At 40.7% G+C, this 19437-nt stretch overlaps 2 protein-coding genes across 6 annotated transcripts; one reads left to right on the top strand and one right to left on the bottom strand.

Annotated features, from left to right (window-relative positions):
* Positions 1-360: 360 nt before the first annotated feature.
* dgcr6 (DiGeorge syndrome critical region gene 6) lies at positions 361-2046 on the bottom strand. 2 transcript variants are annotated; one of them, XM_054773941.1, is made up of 5 exons: positions 1749-2046; positions 1483-1643; positions 1255-1355; positions 1039-1179; positions 361-918 (listed from the first exon to the last, which is right to left on the bottom strand). In XM_054773941.1, the coding sequence occupies exons 1-5, from the start codon at positions 1853-1855 to the stop codon at positions 841-843; spliced, it is 588 nt and encodes a 195-aa protein (XP_054629916.1). In that variant the 5' UTR covers positions 1856-2046; the 3' UTR covers positions 361-840. The 2 variants fall into 2 exon arrangements, with proteins under 2 accessions (XP_054629916.1, XP_054629915.1); XM_054773940.1 differs by having other exon boundaries at positions 1030-1179.
* A 205-nt stretch (positions 2047-2251) lies between these two features.
* Positions 2252-19437, top strand: LOC129179515 (rasGAP-activating-like protein 1). Of its 4 annotated transcripts, none has more exons than XM_054772828.1 (22): positions 2460-2550; positions 2784-2840; positions 2935-3023; positions 3578-3691; positions 3972-4033; positions 7726-7855; positions 8274-8355; positions 8432-8572; positions 8653-8744; positions 10284-10401; positions 10542-10695; positions 12687-12751; positions 12931-13043; positions 13695-13887; positions 13999-14136; positions 14667-14811; positions 15652-15824; positions 16893-17030; positions 18017-18152; positions 18550-18670; positions 18798-18859; positions 18933-19437. In XM_054772828.1, exons 4-22 carry the CDS (start codon positions 3642-3644, stop codon positions 19073-19075), a joined length of 2256 nt encoding a protein of 751 aa, XP_054628803.1. In that variant the 5' UTR covers positions 2460-2550; positions 2784-2840; positions 2935-3023; positions 3578-3641; the 3' UTR covers positions 19076-19437. The 4 variants fall into 4 exon arrangements, with proteins under 4 accessions (XP_054628801.1, XP_054628802.1, XP_054628803.1 ...); XM_054772829.1 differs by having other exon boundaries at positions 2935-3019; XM_054772826.1 differs by lacking the exon at positions 2935-3023 and having other exon boundaries at positions 2252-2550.

Consider the following 19437-nt stretch of genomic DNA (forward strand, 5'->3'; position numbering starts at 1 on the left):
GCCATTTTCATTTTGTAAAAGTAGCTCTCACAAGGAAAAACGTTGGTGACCCCTGTCTTAACCCAATTTAAGTAGTTTTAGTAGACTCCTAAGATTTGTAATGCTTGGTGTATCTGGTATTAGATCTTTAAATGCATTTTAAACAAAACAAAAAGTAACATTTAGGCTACCAAGGTTATATATTTTTCATTCTCACTTATTGTAATATGAGAGGCTACAAAGGATAGTAGCAAAGCATCCTGGAAAAAAACTGTCCTGAAACATACTTTTAAAAAATGTTGCAATGATTTTGTGTCCTAGACACATACCACTGACAACAAGCATTTAAAAGACAAAAACAATACACTGTGTTTAAGGGTATCAAAAATATTTATTCAAGTTGGTTCAATCTGTACCATAACTTAACATAAAACTGATTTTTACCAAAAGATGTGCAAAAAGTGTATCGCAATATTATTATGAAAATAAATATGCCATCAAATCAATCAAAACAAAACAGGCATCGTCACACTCACCCTTTGTAAATTGAGGCCTCTCTAAAGTCACCAGGAAATTGTAGTACAGAAACAAAAGCTACACTGATCTGGGGTAGAAGGGCTGACTTCTACAACAACTAAAATCCATGTCTTACTGATGTATTGACATATTTTCAAGCAGCGTTTTGAAGGGACATTATGCACAGTAGTTGACAAACACCTTTGCGAGGGGTAAACATTCATTGATTGTTGTAGAGTTGAAGATGTTTTATAATTATTTGAAATGCGTAATGTTGCATCCAACATAAACTGTAATATACAAATATATCGTTATATATCGTTATAACTGATTTGTGCCTCATTGTCATAAAAGTCCAGCCTGGGACTCCTTCTGTTGAAGCTTCAGGATCAACTCCAGAAGGTTCATCTGCATTGTCAGCTCCTGACATAAACACAAAGAGACTTAAGTTAGGATATGCTTCAGACACTTTCCATATTTATTTCAATCACTGAATAATCCTTAATGTTCCTTCTAGCTATCAAGCTGCATTACCCTGCTAACCTGGGGATTAGTGGTGATATAAAATCCAGGAACTCCAGCCTTCTCCAAAGTATTCTGTTGGTCTATCACTTTTTGATCAATTTCCACCACAATCTTCTTATCCATCATTATTTGTTCTTCTCGTACACGAATTTCCAACGCCTTTAAGAAAATACTTTATTACAAAAGGAGGGAATAATGGGGCTATATATCGCGTTATCCAAAAATTCTCGTTACCTCTAGCTCAGCTTGCTGAGTTGATTTGAGGAGCGCAAGGTTGTGAGACTTGCATGATAGCAGGGCATCCTTGTGCTTCCTTATGAGATCTTGCTTGAGGGCTGCATGCAAAAATTGTACAAGACATGTAAAAATTCACATTTTACAAATACAAAATGTGATATAAAAATGTTATAACTGTCAGCAAGATGGCATTCTTTGATGTACATATTCTAATTGAGAACCAACCTTGGTGTTCACAATGCAACTTTTGTCTCTGGTTGTACAGATTTTTCTCTGTCAGATGTTGAATATCCAAGAGGCCCTGCACTATCTCATAAACAGTCCCATCTATGAGAGCCAAAGCAAGGTCACCGAGTGTACTGTAGGACAGGCGTTGCTGGAAGGAGCTACCAATGAAAACAATACAAATAGCATCAGACAACACTGAATCAGTTGTTAATGAAAGCAGTCAACATAGCACGCCTATACACACATTCTTGAAGTGACAGTACCTTGGTAAATCTTTGACCAGAGTTTGTAACTCTGACAAGAGGTAGTAATGCCGCTGTTGCTGTTTGGTAGAGTCACCGTCTGTAACTACAGGATAGCCCTCCATCATCGAAATTATATCAAATACATGCGACTAAGTAACACTTCAACTCAATGAGCTATTTTCTGGATAAAATGTATGATAGGTGAGAACACTATAACCATATATTCTACTCGGTATGGGGAAAATTATTTTAGAAACTGTGCGGTATGTGTGTTAGTCGTTACACTTGCTAGACATGTTAGCTCTGACAGGCTCAAAAGAAGACCCCAGCGTGTCGCTGAGCTGCCCTTGTAGATGCCTGCATGTAAAGTCAAAATAAACATGTAGTGGCTCCGTGAATTCGCCAGGTGGCACAAGAATACACTTTATGTGAATTCGCTTACCCTGGTGAAAAAATACTGTCACAATGGTATCAGAAGCACGAGTCTAAATATTTGTTTTTGTTTATTTGGTGGTGGTGAAGGTAATCAGGAGAGCCAATAAAAACCGGGCAGTTTTAAGACCCTACCGAGCCGACGCCCGCGCTGCGACCCCGCAGGCTACCTCACCCGTGTCGCGCGCTGCCGCTACTGGCGGGGCGTGCGTGTGCGTGACATGCTCTCAAGGTTCAGCGAGATGAAAACGATGCAGGAGCAAACATTTTGACAAGGGCATCGCGCATTGGAGCATTGGATTCATAGCTTTGTCACCGGCAAAATGGCCAAAAATACATCCTTATATTTTCGCATTGTCGAGGGCAGGAACCTCCCAGCCAAAGACGTGTAAGTAATTTGTGCATAGGTTCCAGGGCAGGTGGTTTTGTGTTATCTTAACTGAATAAAAGGGTAGTTGTCAGTTTTCTTCAATTTAGAAAAGTTCTTCTTATATTTGACATTCTTGCTTATTGTTGCCTAGTAAAATAAATAGAAAGCGATAGAAAGTCAAGACTGTCCATAGTCAGCATCATATTTAATTCATGTATAGTCTGTCATATATTTTTCTTCCCATGTTAAAGGTCTGGAACCAGTGATCCATACTGCATAGTGAAAGTTGATAATGAAATTGTGGCCAGGTGAGTTTCATTTATCTGCTGTTCACCTGCACTTGAGATATTACCAATATTTATCTACTTTTTACACCTGCTATTCTGCACACTTGTAAGCCAGACAGAGGAGAGTGATCAAGGTGGTGGCGGGTACAGTGTGGCCCCTTCTACACAGAGAACCTGATACTGGTCTGGCCTTTAAGACCGTAGGTAACCATGGAGAGGATGCATCAATAGTTGCATGCAGCTCCAGTAGCTGAAGATGCACTTTTGTCATTTATCTTCTCCGAGCCCAAAGCATTGGCTTTTTTTTCCAAAGAAGATTCTGATTATGAATCTGCAGTGGGTTTGGACAAGGACACGTTATGAACTCAGTGGTAATTGTTCCATCTGGAAGAATCTGAGAAGTGACACAATGATTCACTGCAAACACTCACTCCTAACTCATGAGTGATGCTGTTGACTTTACCCAATAATGCATCCCTCTCTTATGAAAGTCTTTTTTATATATATATATTACTGCTTATGGAGTCTTCCGATGCAGTGTTTTGTTTTTATTTGGATTTGGATGACGCATTACCTAATTAGAACTATTAAGTTCGTAGATTGTAGATTTGTCTTTATTCTAATATAAGTAGAAATAATACATACTGCTGCCATATTCAAAGTGACTCCAGTTATATGCATTTTGGTTATTATGGTGGCACAAGTGCATAGTGATGTAAATTTGCTAGCTGGCAAGCAAGTGTAACCTCTCTTTTCAGGACTGCTACTGTGTGGAAAAATCTTAATCCTTTTTGGGGTGAAGAGTACACGCTGCATCTCCCAATGGGTTTCCATTCCCTCTCCTTCCATGTCATGGATGAGGATACGATTGGGTAAAGTCATTACGTCAAAATTATGTCAGCATCCCATGTGTCCCATGTGGTTCCTGTAAGACTTCAGTGTTTGCTTCACTTGGCTCATCAACTCATGTAGTCAGGTTAAAGCCTCATGTACAGTTGCATGTTTTGGAAAGAAGGCTCAGAATAAACAAACATCATGCAGACAGTTACCAGTCCAAAGGTTGTCTCACCACTTAATCACGTCACCATAAGTTTCCAACTGTACCACTTCTTAACTTGATCTTATCTGATGAAACTTCATCTTCTTCTACAGCCATGATGATGTTATTGGAAAGATTTCGCTCACCAAAGAAGCCATCGGCTCTCAAGCTAAAGGTAAGCCTCCTGTACATGGAAGGGCAGGGCGAGCAGTGCATGACACCAGCTCTGAGGTTAGATGGATATAGATTTACATGACAGGAGTCATGAGTCAAAGCGTGCGCCTTTTTTAAACCAAGCCTCTGGGAATGTTGTTTCTTGTGTATGCTCTTGCTCATTTTGCAAACTTAAAAAACACACTCAGTGGCCGTGTTTACACAGAAAGCAATAACCTCTTATAACTGTATTATAAATCACACCATATTTTGATTGTGTTTGTTGTGTTGAATGTGTTGTTCATGCATGATTCCGCAAAAAAATGTGAATCATGGTTCGAGTTGTCTGGGACGACTTCTTCCACACGCTCGGGTGTACACACACATACACACCATGTTAGGCTATGGGCTATGTTGTATGTTTTTAAAAGAAACCTTTAAAAAAAAAATATATATATATATGTATATATTATTCTCATTATTATTAAACTGCTCATTGTACAGTATTGATTTGTTTTAAAGACATTCCAATGGTCTTTCTAACATTTGCCATGGGAGGATCCGGAAGGACCATTGACGGGGGGGACTTTTTTAATAGAAATGAATAAAAATACATTATAAAAAATGTATCTAGTCAAAAACATGGCATACTTGCTCACTTGACAGTGCAATCATGCACATAATAAAGACAAGTCAAATGAAAAGTAAATTCATCAATGCGATTGCGCCGTCACTGTGTAGTAGTAGTAGTGGAGGTGACTCGCCCCGGCTGGTGAGGCTCACTGGGGGACGGGGAGAGTGAGCAGGAAGTGTTGGCTGTCATACCAATGACGGTTCAGCGTGTGTCCTTGAGTAAAACGGTACGGTTTGTTTGCGGTGGTGTAACGATTTGTTTTAATAATGATTCGATTCGTATCACGATTTGTGGTTGACGATATGGCTCAAGGACGACATTGGTTCATTTAGAACGATACAATCCAAAAGGATTCAGTAGCTTTAAATTGATTCAGTAACTTTTTAGCCAAAAATTCAACCAGCCTGACTGTGAAATAAATACCTGGACACTGGACAGTGCAGGTGAAGTTTCCCGTTGTGTTTGGTAAGGGAATCAGGCACAAATTAATTATGGATATAAACCAACAAATAAGCAACAATTAATGGCAAATGCATTCACATTTTATTTGAATGAAGTGCAACCAACACTTCAGGTTCAATTAACATTGATTGAATTAAATCAAGTCTGTGATTAATTCTATCTGATAAAACATGACTTGAACATTAATTTGATAATTTGATCATTCACTTCTCTACCCCAAGTATTGAAGAAGTTAGAGCAAATTTCAGAATGGGAAATAGTGATTTTGCACCATCAGATTTTTACGAAATTTCATCTAGAGATAGCTATCAAAGTGAAGTTATATCCTACATACCTTTTATCTTGTCCTGAAGCTTCAATCCATGAGTTTGAAAGGCTTAAAGTTGGACTTTTGAAGCACTCGTATGACTCGATGTGGTCCAACACTATATAAAGTACGGTATATACTTTAAGTAGATATCCAGTATAAAGCGTGGTGATGACATCACAGGCAGACTGAATTGAGTGTAGCGTCCAAGGTGTAGGGCATCTACAGTGACTCTTTACAGGACAAAAAACTCACAAACTTGTGCTCTTTGGAAAGGACGTGTCATCTCCGTTTATTCAACTGCACATGTACCAACCACACAGTAACACCTAGTAAACACAACAGCTGCCCTTTACATGACGTCATCCGTGCGCCCCACGCAACAGGCATGACTAATCACCTTTACGCCAAATCAAGATGTTACACGAGTAACGTTTAATGTCTTTCTCATTATAAGTGCTAGAAAAACACACATTCATATAAAGCCTGCCATGCTTAAATCCAATGCTTGATCTTCTAGTATTGATTCAATCGATTGATTACCTTTGAAACAATGTTAGATCGATATATGTCGTCTGGAATGGCAACTTGCAGAACAGTTGGATCATAGGAATATAAATCGATACATCGATGTAGTGGATGAATGGTTACACCCCTATTTGTTTATGATGCAGCTTGTTAGGTAAAAAGAATCATTGTCATTTTGAATTGCATTGCATGTGCGTGTGAATATTTTCATTTTATTGTGCATTGTTCATACAATTTCCCAATTGTACTGCATGTTATTGAACTATACTGTAGACAATGCTTTTGGACACCTACAGGAAGGGAAAATGCAAGAAAACATTGATATTTGGTACCTACTTTTCTGCTATAACAGCTTTTAATCTACTAAGAAGACTTTGTACAAGATGTTAGAGTGTGGGAATTTCTGCTCATTCAGCCAGAAGAATATTTGTGATGTCAAAGGTCAACGATGTTGGACCCTTGAACCCTGCTGGTTGTTATAGTTCATCACAAGTATCTTTGATGGCCTTGAGCATGCCTTTATGGAAATGGTTGGGCACTAGGGCACAGTCATGACGGAAGAGAAAAGGGCCTTCTCCAAACTATTCCCACAAAGTTGGAAGCATACAATTGTTCAAAATGTATCGGTAAGATTAAGAATTAAGATTCAGGTCGAAATAAGTAATCTTGTCCAATTCTTGATGGATGAATTAATACTTTTGGGTCTATAGTGTATTTGTAATATGAGTCATACTACACAGGGATCATGACAAGCACGGGAATGAGTATTTTGGTTGAATGTGTGAATAATGCACTACTAAAGTACAGTGATTTGACTAACTCGCATGCTCATGGACATATTGCTTACTCTAACAATTGTGATTACTGACAATGTCTGGTTAAAGGAAAACTGAACTTTGTGGGGAATTTTGCCCATCATCCACAGTCCTTATGTGAAACACGACCACACACGTCTTTCTCTTTTCTGTGCGTTCTAAAGACAGAAAAACAGCTAAGAAACAGCTAGCATGTGGGAGCTAACAATGCACGTAACGGGACACAACTATTTCGACTTTACAGTAAAGCTCTTAAACACTTCTAACAATGTTCAAAGCTCTTAAACATTTCTAAGAATGTCCTATTTACATAACTGACCTGTATATAAACAAAGCTACAGCGACATTGTTATTGTAGCAGCTAACATGAAGAAGAATTATTTTTCTGGCGTAGTGATGCAACGCCTCACGCCACTACCGAGAGTTACCCAAGCCCACTCCAAAACAATGCGATGGGACACCAATCTGTACTGACTGGGAAATAAGAACAAGCATATGAAGAACTACGAATAGGCAATCAAAGTATCTGTAAAGTATTACAGAGTATTCAGTGCCAGCCCATGCACTATAAACTACATGCTTATGTAGTATAATATTACATATACAGTTTATTCGGGGTGCATTCCAAACTCACCTGAAGGTGTCCTGGCATGGTCTTCAATGCTTGCGATTCACTGATAGTGATCAGTTATCGCCTTCACAGAAATCTGTTACATTAAAACCATCTTATGTACCATCTTATGTAGACTTTTGAAAATGTAATGAAAACAACAGATACATTTAACGCTTTATTTTGTGTTTAATTGCCGCCCTCTCCTAATGCTATGCTTGTTGTCTTTTTGGCATTATTGGTATATAAAACATACCTCAAATCTGTAGAAGTTAGGTACTTTGAAGGCAGTTAATTGAATATATCATGGCTATTGTCTTATATCTTGCTATCATAACTCTCTGTGGTGAATTCATAGGGCTGGACAGTTGGATAAACCTGACAAGGCTCGATCCTGATGAAGAAGTCCAGGGGGAGATCCACCTGAGTCTTCAGCTGTTGAAGCACACAGAGAAGATTGTCCTGCGATGTGATGTCGTTGAAGCCAGGTATTGTATGAGCTGTGTTTTCTGGGGAGAACTGTCATTAAAGGCTTCCCTTCTGAGGGCTGCGACATCTTTTTTTCATTATGTCCTTTTCTCAGGGAATGTCATTCTTGTGCTAAAATCTAATAATCGTCACGCTGTAGGCCTCCATTCTTCCCGCCTGAGTCATCTGCCCACAATCACACCTCTCACTGCCCCATCTGTGGGTCTCCTCCACACTCGCCCTCTCAGACAGGGCGCTAATGAGCACATCACTCAGGGCTTGACAGTGTTATTCCATCCTGTCCTAGTGAAGTGGAATTTGTTTGAAAGAATGAGGTCAAATGAAATGTTTACTTTCTTTCTGCATGTGACGAGAACTGGTAATATCAGTTTGTTTGATGCATCAACATTTCTGTCTTTTGGTCATGTGACATTACAGAGACCTGGCTCCTAGAGACATTTCTGGAACCTCCGATCCATTTGCAAGAGTTATTTACAACAACCACAGTGCAGAGACCTCGGTGAGCTCTTGTTATTCATGTGCAGCAGAAATGAAAGGGACATGAGGTTAAATCAGACACACCCTCTGGTTTTCAGATTATTAAGAAAACCCGTTTCCCTCACTGGGGAGAGACCCTGGAGCTGGACTTGGATCCTCAGGAGCTCAGTGAGGAGGGGGCTATTGTTGTGGAGGTCTGGGACTGGGACATGGTGGGAAAAAATGACTTCCTGGGAAAGGTGAGGATATGTTGTGATATTATGATATTACACATCTCACATGTTCATTGTATGAGTCTGATCAGTCTTTTTGTTCGCAGGTGGAAATCCCTTTTGCTTGTTTGCGTAAGACCTCTCTGTTAGACAGCTGGTTTCGTTTGCTACCCTTGGGAAACAATGAGGTGGATGTGGGGTGAGGATTATTGGTGCGCTTGTTTGATCTCTGTCACACTTTGATGAATGATAGCCTTTTGGGGTCATTATCTTTAAACATTCCCATTGGACAGCATACTGCAAACGGGTTCCTTTGCTAGACTGTGATGTAAGTTGTTAGTAGGGATGGCCCGATGCAATCTTCAGGATTGCCAATCCGCTGTTTTTTGAAGCTTGGATTCCGCCACGATCCGGTTGCCGTATAATGTCCGTAAGTGGGCCACACTCCAGCATGGTAGGTACGGTAATGCGCCTTTAAAGCCGGTTGCCTCTCGACTCCCGCCACTCGCAAGAAGAAGAAAACGCAACACTACCATGCAGACATGTGCGCGGTCTACCGTGGTGAAGTTGGAAGTTGAAGTTGTCCATGTTGGACGTTGGACACAGCTCCACAGCTACAGTGGTAGTTCCGTGCTGTGTCATGGGAAGTGCCGCTGTAACTGCTTGTTGTTTATATTATGGACGGTCAATTACTATTGCGTTGAAGAGAGTAGGGCCCTATGATTTCTGCGTTAACGGAATCGAGGAAATTGGCCAATAAAAATGTAATCTACTGTTATAAACGGGGAATCTCGTGGAAAGTGACGTGGATGAAATTATTTCATCGTGAGAAGAGGGAACGTATTAAGTATTTCCCCACGCAAACTGGCCGCTCAATCATGGCGGAATCTCATTAAAAACACGACTAAACACGTCAAAACTAATCGATCCATTTTCTATGCCGCTTATCCTAACTAGGGTCGCGGGAGTATACTGGAGCCTATCCCAGCTGACTTCGGGTGAGAGGCGGGGTACACCCTGGACTGGTCGCCAGCCAATCGCAGGGCACATATAGACAAACAACCATTCCCACTCACATTCATACCTATGGACAATTTAGAGTCACCAATTAACCTAACATGCATGTTTTTGGAATGTGAATGAAACCGGAGTAACCAGAGAAAACCCACGCATGCACGGGGAGAACATGCAAACTCCACACAGAAATGCCCAAGTGGAGATTCGAACCCAGGTCTTCCCGTCTTTTCCTGACTGTGTGGCCAACATGCTAACCACTCGGCCAAACATTATGTACAATTTGCTTAAATATGCATATATTTTTGCTGACAGGCTGAATTAAACCGCGAAACAGCATGATTTATTAATTCATACCGTATACCGTATTTTGAAAATACTGTGATCGAGCCATGAAAATTCGAACGGCGATGTGGCAAGTGACGACTGTAATAAAAAAATTAAATGCAAGAAAGGAAGACCAAGCAAACTGCAAAATAATAGTATCAAACTGCAAAGCATCACAGTGCACAATCATAACAGAAGCCAACATTCATATTAGTAGAGTAAGGAAATAACGTGTGAGCATGAGTATTGTTGTATTGTATGATCAGATTTACTTTTTCTTGACCAGAAAATACCGTGCTACTAAATTAAGTGCCATAGATTTTCCTAAACCCTCTGTGCTATGACGTTCACAAAATTGACATATCAGCCCTGCTATTCATTTCTTGTCTGTGTTCAGTGGCAAGTTGGGAGCACTGCGTCTGAAGGTGCGTTTGGTTGAGGATCAGATTTTGCCATCTATGTACTATCAGCCCCTCATTGACCTTTTGGTTGAGTCAGTCATCTCCCCTGCTGAGGTCAGTGTCTTCTTTTTAAAGCAGATACTCAAGTACTGTGTACATGTGCAATAAATGCTCATGTCAGGAGATTTTTCTATTTCCCTTTTTAAAAAAATTATTTTGCCACATCACCGTAACATAAGCCTTCTTCTCCCCAGGTGGAGGACAGCAGTGCGCTGACCATGCTGGAGGAGGTGACCACAGTTGAGAGCCGACAAGACGTGGCCATGACCTTGGTGAAGATCTACTTGGGTCAAGGCCTGGTGGTTCCTTTCTTAGATTATCTAAACACCCGGGAGGTCAACCACACAAGTAAGATGGAAGCAGAAACAAGTGAAAACAGCTCAACATGCTGAAGTTCAGTTTCACAACGATAAACTCTCTCACTCTTTGAGTGAATTCTTTCGAAAGCTGCATGTGACCACAATAACTTTCTTTTGAACTGTTAATAGAATGCTTCATTGAGATGAGCTGTAACGTCTTGTATCGTAGTGGTACACAGTCTAACTGGAATGATGTACTTTTTCAATTTTGACGTTGTTTTTCACATTGCACATACAGTATGTCTGTCCATTCATATACACACATGAAGCAAGCGTTTGCCTCAGAGGAAAACCAACAGACGTCCAGATCTCGGGAACCTCAGTGTTGGTGACGGCCGTGTGAAAGAAAATGTTACTACAGTCGTGCCTCGCCACTTTGCAGTTCGAATTTTGCGGCTTCATCACGGTTTTCACACATGCATATTTAAGCTAGCCTTGATTAGTACAAGACTTGATTGCCTTTAACAACAGACTTTAATTGCAGGTTTGAATTATCTCACAACAGACACAATAATCCCTAATAAATACACACGCAACTGTTGCGGCCGGAACCCATGGCAACATGAAACTCAACTCTGAAACTCCGACGTCACTTTCTGTCCGCTACTACAGTAACTCTACTTCCCACATATTCATAGCAGCACACATGAGCGTAAGTGTTATTTATGTCTTAAATGGCTAAGTGACTCTTATTATTGTAGGACTTTCAATATTAGTGCAGACCTGCCACTATGTGTGAATTTGTCGTACAATGTGACTCTTAAATATGCTTGTATGCTTCACTGCTCTCCATTTTGTTGCATTTCGCAGGTTACAGTTTCAAGTTTAGTCTGTACAGTACGGATAAATAAATAGATATTAGCAGTTTGACAGTAGCATTTCAAAATGGGGGGGTGCGTTAATACATTTCTGTCCCCCAGTGGGGGCATGACAGAAAATAATTGACAACCACTGCTATAGGGTGTTAGTTTGTGTCTCAGGGCTCTAATAATGTTCAAAGTCATATTTACAAGGTCGTAAACAGGTTTTCTATGCTCTAACTACGAGAATATTCCATTTATAAATAAGGAATCCTACTTTGCGGAAATTCACTTATCACGATCAGGTCTGGAACCAATTAACCACAATAAACGAGGGATTACTATGTATAGATCAGTTATTTTGATATTCTACAAAAAATGATACACTTTACTGAGCTAAATTGGCTTTATCTTTGATTTTTGGACTTGGGATGGCAAAATACAACACGTGTGTTAGACCTATCTTGGTCTCTATGAGTCAGTATTGATGTTAGTCAGAGTTTGGGATACGCCTACTACTTCCACTCTCCAAAGCCTCTTGGTAGGTTGTTGCTGTTTACCTATAAATTGATTTTCAGACCACTACGTGCTACTGTCATGGTCTGAAGGAAAATTTAAATTTACAACCATCTATGCCAAAGACTCCCTCTCTAGTCTGTGTTAGTCATGCTTCTGCCTCCGCATCACATGACCGTGTATAGTTCACACAGAGTTGGGCTCTGGTGTTTGTGTGCTGTTTGTTTAGTTTGAGATAATGAGCATCTTGCCAAAGTTTCCATGGCAACTCAGCAGGAGCATATCGGTAACTTGTTTGTCTGGAATATACAGCATTCAATGCGACACATTTCATTGCACACCTACATGATAGTTTTTGAGGGCTGCATGACCATCATAGCACTTGGTAAGAAACGTCAGTGGCGATCCAGATGCTTGTTTAAATCAGGAATAATTGGTAGCCTTGTGTGAATAAAAAACTATTATCCCATGAAATCATCTTGCTCCTATTAAAATCTGCAACGGATCCTCTTTCAGTTGCTCAAAAATGCAGCGGCAGTGACAAACTACTGACAAAAAACACGACAAAATCCTTTAGTGACATGGGAAAATGTTGCACATAATAACACATAATCCCACTAATTGTATTATAATGTGTGAATAATTTGTTTTTTATTTTGTCTAGCTGATCCAAACACTCTTTTCCGCTCCAACTCTCTTGCTTCCAAAGCCATGGAGCAGTTCATGAAGGTGAGTTGTGTGTTTTTTTTAAACCACTCAATTATAGTCCATCAATTTAAAAGTAGTGTATTTAATAGAAATATAGAGTACAGTATATTTCTGTATGTTACTGTATCATTTGATCAAAATGGCAACATTCCCTGCTGGATGTAAACGACCATTAAAAAAAAAAATGACATTGTTCTCAGGCTGTTGGCATGCTGTATTTACATGAAGTACTGAAGCCCATCATCAACCGCATCTTTGATGAGAAGAAGTACATTGAACTGGACCCGTGTAAGATTGACCTGAACCACACAAGGTAAATCTGACCTACGGCACATCAAATCATATCCAGAAAGGCAATTGTTATATATTACGTTGAATTGTTGGATACCGATATACTGTATACATGAATTTATGTGTGAAAATGTACAAAACCAAAAATGCGGCAATAGGAAAGTGCCACATCCTTTACACTTCCCTCTTGAAAGCATTACATGAATCTGAGAATAAAATAATATAAAAAGAATGTGAGAATGGGGATGGCTGTTGCCTGGCAACTGCTATGAGCCCCCTGAGATGTCAATCTATGACATGGAGGGAGATCCAGGATCCTGTACTTGTGCAGTAGCTGTGCCTGCTGTCATTTTATTTAATGTCTCCACTCCCTGTCTATAAATCTCTCCAGACACCATAAACCAAATACTGAAAGGCTGGGATCATATGTGTAGAAACTATTGCGAGCAGGATGCTCCCACATTTAGCAGCTATATAATCAGTACTGTTATAGGTGCTCTTGCAGTGATGTAGCGCTGTGATAGTGTTATTCTGCTGCACGGAAACGGAAACGGGAGTTGAGAATAGTCTCGTATGTGCCGATCTAGGAAATGTTGCCTAATGCCAATCCATAGTCATGATTGCAAACCGTCTTGGACAGAGTCCTTTGATAAGTGCCTTGTTCTCTGGGAAGACGGATTTCATTTAAAGGTGCAGTGTCAGAGGCAGAGGTGCGGGACAGCAGTGTGGAGATGCTGCAAAGCTACTTAAGCAGGATCATTGAATCAATCGTGGGCTCGGTTGAGCAATGCCCTCCTGTCATGAGAGTGGCCTTCAAACAGCTGCACAAGCGTGTTGAGGAGCAGTTTGCTGAACCTGAAAATGAGGTCAGTGTGCAGCGAATGAAAACGTGCCATGTGAAATATTATCACATGCGAGAGCCCAGGTATAAATTTGCAATTCAGTAACGCTTGCTATCTTCACCTTATGTTGAACAGGATGTGAAATATCTCGCCATCAGTGGATTTTTTTTCCTACGTTTTTTTGCTCCTGCAATCCTCACACCTAAACTGTTCCAGCTGAGGGACCAGCACGCTGATACACGTACAAGCAGGACACTGTTACTGCTGGCCAAGGTATCATTTACATCACACTTACACACTCACGCATCAGTCATTCATGTGCAGACTTTACATTCGTCCAGGAGAGACAAAGCTGAAGCTGAAGCTGATGAATGCCACCTGAGTACAGTATAACACAAACGGTAAACATAAGAAAGGGTGTCAGAGGCACAAGTGAAATGCAGCCTTGGTCCCGTGTGGCCTTCATGGCCACTGTCCATGGTGCTGAAGTGCTGTTGCCATGGGCCTTTTGCCATGAAAGGGAAGGGCTATTTTTACATGTGTATGTGCAGCAAGCAGTGTGGTTCAAAGACAGCATCAGAGAGGGGGCAGACAGACTTCCTCCTCTCCCACGGCCAGATGGGGCATGGACAAAGGGCCTCACTGCATGCTTGACCACAGGGACGCTTTTTGATATGTGACTTTGAGATATATGCTATACGGTTGCTCTTATTGAGCAGGCAGGTCAAATTGAGGTCACATTGAGCATCTTGGTATCATTAAATGTGAATAAACATTGTGCATTTATTGTTGTCGTTACAAAGGCATTACAAAGTGTGGGGAACCTGGGCCTTCAGTTAGGTCATGGAAAAGAGCAGTGGATGGCGCCTCTCCATCCCATCATCCTTCGCAGTGTGGCCTCTGTCAAGGACTTCCTCGACAAGTTGATTGACATCGATCATGACATTGGTAACTCATGTTGAAGAAACCTCATCAACATCATGAACATTGCAAAATCCCAGAAATAATAATTGAACAACTGTTTTCACATAACATTTTATACTCTAAATATAACATTATATATTTTTACATAGGGTGGTGTACAAAATTGAGACGCTTGGCCATAAACTGAGAAATATTCAGAGGACCTATCTTTATCCAAGCTGTTGTCTTAGATTTGTAGATTTTAGATTTTCATTTTTTTTTCTAACTTCCTGACATAACAGGAGGGTTCAACAACATGTAGCCCAGTGGTGAAATATTAATCAGCATAGAAAAGAGGCGATGCAGCTCATGAGTTGGCAGAGAGTGACACGTGCCACGCTTGCTGGTGCTGACAAACATTTTTCCCGTTTGACTTATCGTGTTTTGTCCTCCTTCTGCACGATTCCAACTGTTGATGGTCTGTTCATGGATCTTCTTAACAATATTGTTCATGAGTGGCGAGTACTACACATTTTATACTTCAAATGTGTTTAATAAGTGTTTGAGGCATATTGAAGAGAGACGGGGGAGGGTTCTGGAGTCACTCTTATTGCAAATGTTGATCTGAAATCGGAGGAGGTCAGCGTTAAGCTAGCAAAAGAGTTTGGAGGGAGCAGGCGTGATCCGTGTGTTAAAAATAGACATTTTTATGGGCGTCTCAATTACTAGCGATTTCTAGCAATTCGCTGGTGTTCTCCTGGGAAAATGTGCCCCAACCCAGCAGACTATTCCCTTTTACTGCAGGTGTGATGGCCAGGTGTTCCTATACATAAGTCCATAAGGTGTGTATGACATGGTTTGATAATTTTGTCTTCTTCTCTGCAGTGTCTGAAATGCCACAGAGGGCTGTGTTCCTCCCCTCAGTCATCGTCAAAGAAGGTTACCTCCACAAACACAAGGCTGAAGGAGCTCAACTTCTATCTCGCTTTGCCTTCAAGAAACGCTACTTCTGGTTAACGAGTGAGACCCTATCTTACGCCAAGGCACCTGATTGGCAGGTAGGTAACGGCTCAATAAAGGAGACCTTTGCATCCACCTTTCAGGGTGCGTATGATGTTTATTTTATCTTTTAGTCAGCTACAACCTTTTACCAGGCTGAATACATGCGGTATTTGGTCATTTAAATGGGGTCCAAACCCTGCAGCCCCCATTAGGAGGAAGAAGAATGTTTTGCTGAATCGGGTTAAAATTAAAAAGTAAGTGGAACTTTCAGAGTTGAATACAATCTGTTCCATAACTGTTATACAAGTACTTTATGAGAGACGGGAACCACTTAATAATAGTAAAACTACTCACTCTTTGAGGGCACTAAGTCCAATTTGTACATTTTGGAGCATTCCAATGTGGAAGTTCCACTGTGTTTTAATGAATGCCCTATAAAGGGTTGTTTTCTGTTTTTAAGTCATTCAATGAGGCATGTAACTGGATTGATTAAAGTCAAACTAGAGTAAAAACAAATGAAATGTTATGAAAGGACCACACCCTAACACAGGAGGAGGTGTGGCTTCTGATGATGACTGGCTGACACTTTTAGGACATTTAGCAGCTTGGAACCATTTGAATCATCCTCAGCTGGCTTTGAATGGATTTGTGTTGCCCTCCTTGTGAGATCATCATTAGCGTTATAACCATGTGGTGCCTAACCTTGTGATAATGATCTCCTCTCATTCACCAGCCAGAGCCTGTCAGAGAAGAGAGCGGTAGAAAGCGTTCTCTTTGAGCCAGTCTCCGCTTTGTGTGACTGGAATAAAGGCCAGGGTTAATTGAAGGTAGTGGATATTCATGCTAACATTGCAAATCAGATTGTAAACAATGTGTTGGCCCTTTTCCTCCACGTTAGAGCTCTCCAGTCTCAGTGCGTCAAGCGTCTGATTTACACTTAAAAGTCCTTCGCTGCCGAGCTGATCTGATCTTCACAACATCCTTTTCTCACACACTTCCTACAAAAATAACAGTTTGCTTGACTGATTTGCTGTGACCATTTTTATTTCACTCAAACCTGAACACACGTTGCCATCAGCTGCTCATCTTAATTGGTGCTGTGGTTTGTGGCTCAATTGTTGCAGGTGCGCTCCTCATTGCCCATTCATTGTGTGTGCGTGGTGGAGAGGGTGGACGAAAACGCCTTCCAGCAGCAGAATGTAATGCAGGTCATCACCCAGGACGATGATGGGCAGCTGCACACCATGTACATCCAGTGCAAGGTGCACATTTGCTACCTCCACCAGACTGTTGTACTGTATATCCAATCATGGGCGGCAAAGTGGATGACTGGTTAGCACTGATTCCTTGCATCAGGGATGTCCAAAGTGCAGCCCAGGGCTGTTTTTTATTGGCCCGCGGCACATTTTAAAGATAGAATTTAACAACAACCAAAAAAATGCAAAAATCAGCCGTACTTTTACAAGAATCAAGTCAACATACATAAGAGAAAAAAATAGTAATTTTAGGAGAACGTTGTGAAGGCCCAGAACATCGGAATATTATGCTGAAAATGTCATTTTAGTAGCATAAAGTTGAAATATTAAAAAAATTTGTTAATTTTTTTAAAAGTTGTAATATTATGAAAAACAAAAAAAAACCAATGAATAAAGTTGTAATTTTTGGAAAATTAAGTTGTGGACAAAGTTATAATATTACGAGAATAAAGTCGAAATATTTTGGGAATAAAGTCAAAATTATGAGAAGAAAATTTACAAGAATAAATTGGAAATAGTTGGAGAGATTAGAGAAAACAGCAGAAATGAAAAAACCCCAGTAATTTTACAAGAATAAAGTCAGCATACTAAGAGAAAAAGTAGTATTCTAACGAGGCAAAAACAAGAATAAACTTGGAATATTATGAGGAAAAATGTCATTTTAGTAGCATAGACATATTTTATAAAAGTTACTTCTTTAATATAAACAAAAGAAAGTTAACATTTTTGGAAAATTAGCTTGGAGCAAAAGTTATGTTATTAATAAAGTCAAAATATTATGGGAATAAAGTAGGGGTGCTCCGATCGATCGGCCACCGATCAGTATCGGCCGATTTCCGTGAATTAGCATGCTTTTTTTAACGGCGATCACCTAAATTTGTTTGATGATCTGAAACATGCAAAAAATCAGGGAGGGGACAAACACTACCACCACCGTAATTAACCTTCACCACTAAAGGTTATTTGTTTTTGGTGTGAATGCGTCTGCGCAGAATGTGAATGAGTTGAACCAGTGGCTGTCGGCCATCAGGAAAGTCAGCATCTACAATGAGCGCATGCTGCCCTCCTTCCATCCAGGGACATATCGGGGTGGCAAGTGGACGTGCTGTCTGCAGACGGACCGCGCTGGTAATCCCATGTCGTTTACTTCCAATACACACACTGTAAAAACGGAACTCTGAGATAGATAAACTCCAGTCAAAAAAATATGAAAACATTCAAATTACAAATCCCTGCTTGGCCTGCTATCATATCTTTTCTCCTACAAGTCCCTCAGACAGTACACTCCCTGTATCGCCTTCAGTATGTTAGACTATTTGCCTTACTTCAGGTCATTTCTACTACAATGTGAGGTATGTTACTCACACTAAGCAAAAATAATCAGCAAAAAACATAACTGATGCTATTTTACTTGTTTCAAGTGTTTTGGCCTTCTAATTTTGCTTGTCCAACCCCTGAATGATGACTGAAGTGATACAGACATGTCCACATAATGTAGTAGTTTTGTCGTGTGCTTGTTTTCCAGCTCCAGGCTGCAGTAGAACCCACTCAGCTGTGACTCTGGGGGACTGGAGTGACCCCCTTGATCCCGATGTAGAGACTCAGACCATTTACAAGCAGCTTCTCCAGGGGAGAGACAAACTAAGGTCAGTGGTCCACCTAGAAGCCAGTGTGGGTGCAGTACCCTGAGTAGACAGTAGAGGGCGGTGTTGCACACAGTTGAAGTAATGAATGTCCCTTAGGAAGGGTTGTGATGTCATGATATTCCCACAGGAAAAAACATCTTCCAGAGGCTGATGCAGATCAAATGGCCGACAACTCTGACATCAACCCAGGTGATCTAAGGAGTCTCTTCTTGTGCAAAGCGACTGTAAATGTTCCAATGTTGTACATGTTCTTCCACTGTAGATGGTGCAGAATGTAACCAAGTGAAGCCGGGTCAGGGCCTTGCTTCTCGCCTCTTAGCGGTGATTGAGGATCTAGAAGAGGCTCACGCAAGCTTCCAGCCCAGAGAAGAGGACTCCTCCACCAGTGTGATTGTGAACGCTTAGACCGGACTGGGGCAGGGATTCCCATGAATCTTTCTCAGGCACCAGTGTCACTTGGGGGTGGTGATGGAGGAAAAATGGATGCAGGGTGCGTCCTTTGTAGTGTTTTTTTCCCCACTATGTAGGCCATGCTTTGTATTCTGTGAGTGCCACTGACTTGAACAATGCAGCAGACAATTTCTGAAAGGGATTTCATGTTTTGTTACGTGTCGCATGGCCTGCAACCTCTTGTGGTCAAATGTGAAAAGAAGCTTTTATATTTGGACATTTTGTACAGGACACCCACCGTATCACACATTTTATGCAAACGCTTCTTGTAATGTGAGCTTCACTTTTTTTTTTTTAATACAAGTATATTGCTTTTT

The sequence above is a fragment of the Dunckerocampus dactyliophorus genome, chromosome 4 (genome assembly GCF_027744805.1).
Source record: "Dunckerocampus dactyliophorus isolate RoL2022-P2 chromosome 4, RoL_Ddac_1.1, whole genome shotgun sequence".
NCBI classification, from domain to species: domain Eukaryota; kingdom Metazoa; phylum Chordata; class Actinopteri; order Syngnathiformes; family Syngnathidae; genus Dunckerocampus; species Dunckerocampus dactyliophorus.